This window comes from Diorhabda carinulata, chromosome 3 (assembly GCF_026250575.1).
Source record: "Diorhabda carinulata isolate Delta chromosome 3, icDioCari1.1, whole genome shotgun sequence".
In the NCBI taxonomy this organism is placed as follows: domain Eukaryota; kingdom Metazoa; phylum Arthropoda; class Insecta; order Coleoptera; family Chrysomelidae; genus Diorhabda; species Diorhabda carinulata.
Genome location: NC_079462.1, coordinates 23,224,774 through 23,234,077, shown reverse-complemented (window position 1 = coordinate 23,234,077; position 9,304 = coordinate 23,224,774). Strand labels below are relative to the sequence as shown.

Genomic DNA, 9,304 nt, shown 5'->3' with positions numbered 1-9,304 from the left:
CAAAGTTTAATTTACATTCTGTGAATTAGGAAGGTATGGATTGGTGGAATGTTGTTAAAGAAAATTTCTCATTTAACCATACTTTGATGTTCAATTTAATTTAATTCTGAACGAGAATATAAAAAATGTGAAGTAAAAATTGAGATGATTAACTCATTTTATTTTCTCCGAAACGTCAATAGTTCATGTTTTCTGATATACTCACAAATGTAACATACTAAAAAATAGCTGAAATTAGTTCCTTTATGCCTTTTAAGATGGCAGTGGAGTTTGAAGTTTATTTTGCAGTTTGCCAACCGCACCCTCTGTTATGTGCGTCAAGAATTTATAAACTTTATATTATCCGTAATGGTGTCTGATCGTGTGTAATCTAAAACTATTAAATAATCATGTCGTTAGAGACTCGATCTACTTCAGCTCTTTTCAAAAGGGCTGATCAGTTGAAACGTTGGGAAGAATCGGATACTAATCGGGAACCAGTGACACCGAAACAAAAAACTCGTAAAATCAAATTTTCGTCGGGATGTGTGTTTCTGGCCGCTTGTGCTGCTGGTGATAAAAAAGAAGTGCTGGAATTGTTACATAAAGGAGCCGACATTAACACTGCTAATGTAGATGGATTAACTGCCTTGCATCAGGTAATAAATTGATTTTGAAAATTCCACCTGTAGCAGAAAGTGCCCTGGATTTAAATGACGTAAATTTCGTCAATATGGCTACTACAGCTGACGAAAATCTTCACATTCGGAGTATAATACTATCCCAAATGAAGAAAAAAATAAGTAAACAAAAGTACAGACTCCATAGTTTATTTATAGTTAGTAGAAATACAGTAGTAGAATTGTAACAGACTAAAGTATACCATTATATTGATCAGATTTTTCTTGGTATCAATCAATTTTATAGGGCTCGTTTGATTTATTTATTTGACTTATAAAACGGTTACTTAATATTGGTCTGCTTTTAGCTTCATATAAATAATTGAATAGATAAAACATAACATTGATTAATAAGTAGCTATTTAACTGCAAAAACCTCATTAACATTTGCATTTTTTTCTATAATTATATATTGAGTCATATTTAATTGATACATTGAAAATAAACCACAAAATAAGGTCTATATAATATCAATACTTTTATCTATAAAATGCAATTGTTTATTAATACCAACAATTAAAATTGGAGCTGTTATAAGTGAACATTTGTTTAATGACAACAGATTTATTCCCCACTGTGTTTACACACCTATCTATATTTTTATTGTATTTCTACTTATTGATATAAAAATCTATTAGTTCACTTGGAATAAAAGGGATTTATAATTAAGATTATAATATATAATACTTTGAAAGTATTCAATCTAAAAGAAGTTCTCTTTAAATTTTTCTCAATTTTTTTAATTCTAAACATCTTTCCTTTTTGTAAATTGTTTTAAGTGCAATTTTCCAAATAAGTCTTAAAGGTTATATGATCCAATATTTATTCATTATTATGCTTTAACTTGATCTACAAAGCATATATTGAAATAAGCTTATAAATATATTATCCTGTTATTAACAGGTATGTGAAAATATTTTGTTAAAGTGTATTTTGATCAAACCCTGTGTCAACATTATAAAGCATAGTAATTATTGCCAATATAACTCAGAAACTAGCAGCCGACGCTTTCATGTCAGTGTCGAATCATTGTAAATTGATGTATATTTTTTCCATTTCTCACACACTGTTATATCTAAAATTAATAACCCATTTGCTAAAAATGAAAAACGGGAACATAACATAACACTTTCCAGATAATGATAATCAGGGTCGGTGCAAACATAACCATTTCATAACTGATTATTTAAAAATTGGCATTCACAAGGTTACTATAAAAAGTAATTTTTTGTTTGTTCATTCTGATATATGTGCACCAAAAATAAATAGAAATTCCCGTATTTTTGAATTAAATATTTGCAAATATAAAGTAAATTGTTACAAAACACTAACCATTTATTGGTTATTAAAAATAATGAAATGAAAAAGAAAAACTTTCAATTATAATAATATTTGGCAAAAATAATTTCAAGGTACTTAAAAAATAGTTATAATGAGATTTGAGCGAGTCTTTTTATATAAAATCAGTATTCATTTAGATTTTTATTTTGGGAAGAATGTTGTACCACTACTTTATGATTGACAAAGATGTATGTATAGTTGCTGATTTGTGCTGTCACATTTATGGAATCTTCATTAGTGTTTTTTCTAATTTTTCATTTCTTTTTGGAACAACTGTATATTTATATAGAAGAAACTATTGAAAGACAATAAAACTGGAAGTTCCCTTATATTTGTTATTTCTTGGACCTTTTATTATTAACTTGAATAAATTTGCTTTGTGACAGAGGTGTCAAATAATATTATTCATGAAAATACAACAAAAACAAATATTCTTCTGTATATATGAATAAATTTTATAGAACATAGAAGTTTCTGCATAAACACCTTAACCAACTTACTTCTACATTGTAAATTTCAATATAATTAAGATAAATCATAATAAACTTAACTGCTTCATGGAAGTCATTTTATAAGAGAATAGTGAGAGAGTGTGAGTGAGGCTTGTTTTTGTTGTTTATTCATTTGCATAATCTCAGGTATTGTAATATTGAAAAATAAGATGAATTATTTGTTTCTTTGGAGTTATTTAAAACAAAATACTTTAAACGAGCTACAAATCTCATTAAGTAAGGGGGAAATGATCCAATTTACAATAAAATTATAGCTGAACAGCTGAGAAATATTTATCTGAGTTTTTATTCTGATAAGATTTTTTTAATATTGTTTTTCATCTTTATTCACATTTTTTTTATTATCGTTAACTTAGTTCTTTCTTGAATAACTTTTTTAATTTATTTTTTACAATCTACATTATTTTCAAGCGATTATGACAAGAAGACCAAACAATAATTTATCAACAAGATTAATTATTTATGACATTTTTCATATTAATTAATTATTTAACAAACTTCATTTTATGGAATTTGTTCCTATGTACCATAAATTTCTTCCAATAGCACATCTAGCAAATCTACAATTGGTCATTTCTTTTTATATATTTTATTAATTTTATATGTAAGGTGGCTTTTGACAAAAAAAAGTTTTTGAAGTTAAGCTGCCGCACATCTGTGGCTATTGACTGAGAAAGTCTAAAACAAACTGTGCTTTTAATGACAATTTATCACATCTTCTAATTTATTGGAAAGGCTTCATATGTCTTCAAGATATTTCTATGAGTCATATTATCAGCAGCCATTTGTATATTATGTTTGATGGTGAGGTTTGGTTGGTCTGAACTAAAAAGTAGAAGTAATATGTTATAAAACTTCAAGCCCATTTATACAAATATTGAAAAAATCTGTAAATTTTCAACTAACACATTCCAATAATGTTTTGTTATTTTGAAAATAAAATACTAGAAATTGACGACTGTTATCTCATTACTCACACTGAATGAATTTAACAGTTGATAAGCTATCATTAACAAATGAATAATAAATAAAAGTCAATGATTGTATTTCTGAAATTTGCCAACATATTTACAAACAATATGGTTAATTTAACTCATAATTTTGTTTCATCATATTGTCATTCATTGAACAAAGATCATACAAAATATTTTCGCCGTGAGTATTTGTACTATAAGCAAATATGGAATATTGAATTTTGAGTTCGCAATTAATTTAACAGAGGAAATTAAATAATTTTACATAAATAGTACAGTATAATAGAAATACAATGAATTACAAAATATTATATCAACCTAATGTATACAAAGTGCTCAAACTACCAATGCGGGTTTAGATCTAGAAGATCAGTTACAGACCATATTTTCACTCTGAGGCAAACGCAAAGAATGGGGTTTGAATATGATCTGTCAATTTACTCAGTCTTCATAGATTTCCAACAAGCTTAAGATACTGTGAACAGAAACCATTTGTTCAGCATTATGAACGATCTGAGTATTCCAAAAAAGCTTATAGGTCTTAAGAAAATTACACTTGAGCATACAAAAAGGGAAAGCTAAATCAAAGGATATCAAAATGTTTCCAGACCAACACAGGATTAAAACAAGGAGATCTTTTATCTACTATGTTGTTTAATATAGTATTAGAATGGATAGTACGTGAAATCGGTTTGAACAGAATAGGGGCACTAAAAACAAGAACAACGCAACTACTTGCATATGCAGACGATGTAATAATCCTTCCAACATCCAAAAACGAGTTTAAGGAAACCTGCAGAGCCTTCATAGAAATGGCAGAGACAATGAATCTACGAGTCAACCAAGATAAATCGAAGTTCATGATAATGACAACACCACAAAGGAAATAAGCAGTGAGAAGTTTGACAATACAACTGAACGAAGAAAAGCCAATGAGCTTAGAACAAGTTCAAAGCTATGTATATCTTGGGGTTGTTATCAAGGACGACGGTGACGAGGGAGAAAATCTGGAAGCGAGGATGACGAGGGGAAGTAAACAGTTGGAGGCGTTGAATGAGATAATAAGATCTCAAAAAATCTCCAGAAAGACAAAGCTACATCTATACAAAACAATAATAAGTGAGCTATAGAGGCGAAATGTGGATTCTTAACAAAGCATAGGAAGGAAGAAATATATGGGAAAGAAAAATACCTAGAGGGTTACTAGGCGGTAAAAATGAGGCTCCCGAGAAATGGTCCCCTACTGTAATATTAACTTAGGGTGCCAGGTTTACTTGATAACTCTTTCAATTAAAAAAACCTCCAAAAACATTCGCTAAACGCCAAACCCACCACTTACTTCTCCGGTATTAAACAACGGCAGCCACTGTACAGCGAAAATAGTTTACTACGCAGACTTGACGGCATATTTTGCTAGCTAATTTGTTGCTTCAAGATTGTCTAATATGGAATATTCCGGAACTTTCGCTGCCAGTCAAAACTACCCTTGCTACTACGATATTAAGCTACGGCAGCCATTTGCTTTATCTCGAGACTAGAGTTAGTTACTCCTCGGCATATTTTGTTTTTATACAGTCGCTATAAAATAGCTTTATCAAGAAATTTTAAAAAGCAAGCGTCTTGTCTAACCACAAAATATGCCGCCTGTTTTGTATTGCCAGCTCATGGCGCTTTCGAGATATCACTTATTTGCCGTGATTTAATTCTGCAAGTGGTCGCGATAGTGAGTTCGACATGTAGAGGTGAGATTTGGAATTTTCTATAGACAAAAAATATGTTAGTTCCTGTTGCTAGCTTGTCTCTCTTTCGAGATATTTAGCCAGTTATTACTCGGGAGCGGCTGGAGAAACAAAATCAATTATCAAGTAAAAAATTAGCAACAAATTATAAACTGGGCCCGCAACGTGCTCTCAAAAATAGCCCCCGCAGCTTAATATACGTTGAATTGAGTATAATAGACTTGATTATAGGTACATTTGATTTGTGGACGCACCTCCATAGCTCAATACCATACTTCCAAGTGGGTTTGATGATGGTTTTGTATAGTAAAAGATTTTTTTCAATGGTAGCTTGGCCAATTGGCCCGTATAATTCCCTTACTCGTAAATCGTGCGTTTTTTAATTATAAGTTTTTTTCACGCGAGCTTCGAGTCCAGATGCATTCCTAAGTACTTTGTAGAGATATTTATATATTGATTAGCAAATTGGTGAGCAGTTATGTTTTCTAAACATGTACCTGATACGGTTATATATATTCTCCACCTTCTGTAGTCACGTTTGATTATTGCTTTTATAGTATTTTGGACGTAGTAGGTACATTTTCTTGACTTGCTAGTATGCCAACTGATAAAATTTGATTAAAATTTTGTTGATCCTCAATAAGAAATAGAAATACAAATTAATGGGTTGGTAACTAAGTAATTGGTTTTGTAGAATAAGATAAAATAATTTCTGGTCGTTATCAGCAAAAAACTGAACCAGGTGCGATTGAAGGTCATCGTCATTTGGGAAAGTATGACCATTCAAAGAATTCTGCCAAGCTTCAATAGTTTCCCACGAGTTGCCAAAGATGTGTAAGGTCTTGCATTATCATAGTGGAACACTAAACCTTTCCAATTTAACAATTCTGGACTTTTTTCTTTAATTGCTTCATCCAGTTTCATCAACTGTTGACAGCAAACATCAGAATTGATCGTTTGGTTCCTTAGAAGCAGCTCAAAAAACACAAAAACTTTGTAATCACACCAAAATGACATCATGAGCTTTTTTTATTGTTTTTCAACTTTCGATGTAGTTTGTGCTGGTTTATCGTGTTTGGTCCATAATCGTTTTCGAACTATGGACCCATTTTTCATCACCAGTAATGATTCTTTTCAAGAAAGAATCGGATTCATTTCGTTTAAGGTGCATTTCGCAAATGTTGATTATTTGTGGTAAAATAATTTCTTTCAATTCGTAAAGTACTCAAATATCAACTATATAACTAGCCCAAGACATTTTAAGATGTTATATGACAATCCTCTTTAATTATGACTTTGATTTGGTCATCACCAACTTCAGTAAGCCGACCAGAACGTTGCTAATCTTTGAGAGAAAAATTTCCAGAACGAAATTTTTTATACAATTTAAAATTAACCCACACCTAGTAACTTTAATATAAATCACGAACTAGTCGGTTCTAAAGTTACGGCAAAGTGATCAGAATCACGTGACAAACAGCGAAGTACAGCACTAACATAAGTTATTCAAAAAATAAAGCAACGGTCTCTATCAGTAAAAACCGAAAGTACTTAGTTATCAACCTTATATTTCGACACATTTCCATTGTTCAAAGAAGCAGTTAATGCCTTCAAAATGTATAGTTTAGGGTTGTTATCTTCAATCTGGATAATGTGCTCTAAAAGTTCAATCTACTGCAAAAGTTTTTGCGTAAATATTTTTAACAGCAAAAAAAGAATTTTCGATGAAATTTTTTGTTGTTATAATTTAAATAAATAATTGCTTATTCAGTATATTTAAAAGAACCAATATTTTTGTTCAATGCTACGTCATTAACACAAGATCTGCAGATCGATCACTTCGTTATTGCATTAATAAACTGTAAACGTTTATTGTAAATAAATAAACAAAGTATGTTTTATAAACGAACTTTAAAGCTCATATCATATACCAATAACCAAGATTCAGTTTGAAATATATCTGACTCGTCTATCTTTGCTATTTTTACTTGTCATTGACGTCAGATGTACTATTATACAGCCATATTTTTACTCTACTACCGCACTCCACACATACACAGTTTAATAATCGGTGAGATTGTTTATTCTATTAAAATATTTTTTATATGAGTTCAGTGAAATGGAATATATAAATTAATTTTAAAAATAACTGTGTACTATATACATGTATGTATAGATACAATTTAAAAGACAGGACGTGTAGAGGAGACAGTCAGTGATTTTAAAGTTGGTCAGATACTTAAGTATTGACTATTTTTGACTTAAAGCATTTTTATGTATTCTTAGCACTAAATCTAACGAGACTTTTCGTTTCAACCTTCGCAATACGCGTAGTTTATTCTCTATTCTTTTCGCGAACGCATTTGGAGGCCCTCTTTAGTTTTTCTGTATGTTTTTCCGTGTATTAATTTATTTATTCTTTGATATACGACAGACCTGCTTCATTGGAATTGGTCCGTTTTTTGTATACATATATATTTATTTACCGCATGGATGTTAATAGTTTTCAACTGGTAATCAGAAGATACGCACGTGTGAAATGAATAATAAGGAAAAAAATTCGTATTGGTCTACTATTTGCACAAGAATAAACACCGCCGGACCGATGTCCGTTGCGTGTACACACATCTATTATAAATTATACACCATCGCGAATCCGGCAAAAAACGCGGTCCGTTGTCCGGTGAAAAAAGCGGACGTATAGTCAATAAGTAAGAATATAAAGTACTTTGGAAGAAAATAGGAACTTAATAGAAATATTCTCTAGAAAGTTATTTAAAACATAGTATATATCAATAGATTCAGTCATCAACTAGAAATTTAAGTGCTTTAGAAATTCTAGAGATAGGAATTAAATGAGAAACATTTCTTATTAATTGTATAAAACAATTATAGTGTCAGCTGTTTCGAAATAAAAAGAACAAAATGTAACGGAATACCGGAGGTTTATAGGTTGCTGAGAACATAACACCTAAACTTAGCATAGAATTTTTTAGGACACCACTCGTGAAGAGAAGGCCCATCAAACCTTTTATTTCAACGCTCTCTGTTGGTGAAAGAAACCCCTGGACTGTATTGTACTTTTGCCTAAATTTTCGAATCTATAAATAATAAAAATATTTCCAATTCACTAGTGACCCCCTTGCTTCCCCACGTGGACCAGGGAGTAATAATATTTGACGCTGGTGTCCTAGAAAATTTTGAATGGAAGGGTTTGTTGATCCATATTGTCTCTAAATCTTTACCTATCTCAAAATCATCTACATCTGACTGAAAACTATCAAATTCGGCTATTCCTGCCGCACAATGAAATGCATCATCCTTGTCATCAGTATTAGATAATACATCATCCTCGGTTTCTGAAAAGTTTTCTGAATCGATATTGTCGCCATCCTCCGACTCAGCCTCCTGTCGGAAGAACTCGTATTTCTCGTCAGGAGTTCTAAGGAGTTGATGCGCCATTTTAGTAAGATATTAGAAAAGAGAACAAAACTTAGATGTATTATAAGCATCAATATGGGGTTGAATTCTCTCCTGACTTTAATAATAAGGTAGGGTCGGATCCAACCCGAGCGCGGCTAATATAGGATTCGTATAGAGAGGGTAGCTGAAGGTCACTCACCACACTGGCGTGGCCTCCTTGGCGTTCTAGGGACAACTGGCTAGTAGGGTAGCTGGGAACTTGAGAACTCTCAGAAAAAAGGAAAGGGGAGTTATAAACAAAACAGACTCACTGGGGTCGGATCCAATCTTTCTGTTAGAGGGTTAACTTAGGAGGCTTTTGTACCAGACTTCATCAAAAGCATGGCTAATGTCCATGAATACTGCAGAGCAATATTTCTTACTTTCATTGATTCGCTCCACAACAGAAGAATTTTAAAATCAAGACGATTCATCAACAAAAAGAAAGAATGTTGTTGAAAGAAATGATCTCCTGAAGGATAATGAAGATTTGAACCTTCCATAACAATATATGTACATGAAATAACAAAAACAATTTTTAACGATACCAAATACAATAAACACAAATTGATTCGGAGAAACTGTTTTAAGAAGAAAAACAATTAACAAAGTTGTAT

General features: G+C 31.4%; 1 protein-coding gene across 7 annotated transcripts in view; it reads left to right on the top strand.

Moving 5' to 3' along the window:
- The first annotated feature begins 247 nt into the window (after positions 1-247).
- Positions 248-9,304, top strand: part of LOC130891024 (protein phosphatase 1 regulatory subunit 12A) — a 68,224-nt gene continuing 59,167 nt past the window's right edge. For 2 of the 7 annotated variants that reach the window (XM_057795497.1, XM_057795495.1), the window contains exon 1: positions 248-638. In XM_057795497.1, the coding sequence (XP_057651480.1) occupies positions 390-638 (249 nt within the window). In that variant the 5' untranslated portion in view covers positions 248-389. The remainder of the gene's footprint in view (positions 639-9,304) is intronic. The other 5 variants (XM_057795499.1, XM_057795496.1, XM_057795500.1 and 2 more) reach the window with 4 other exon arrangements.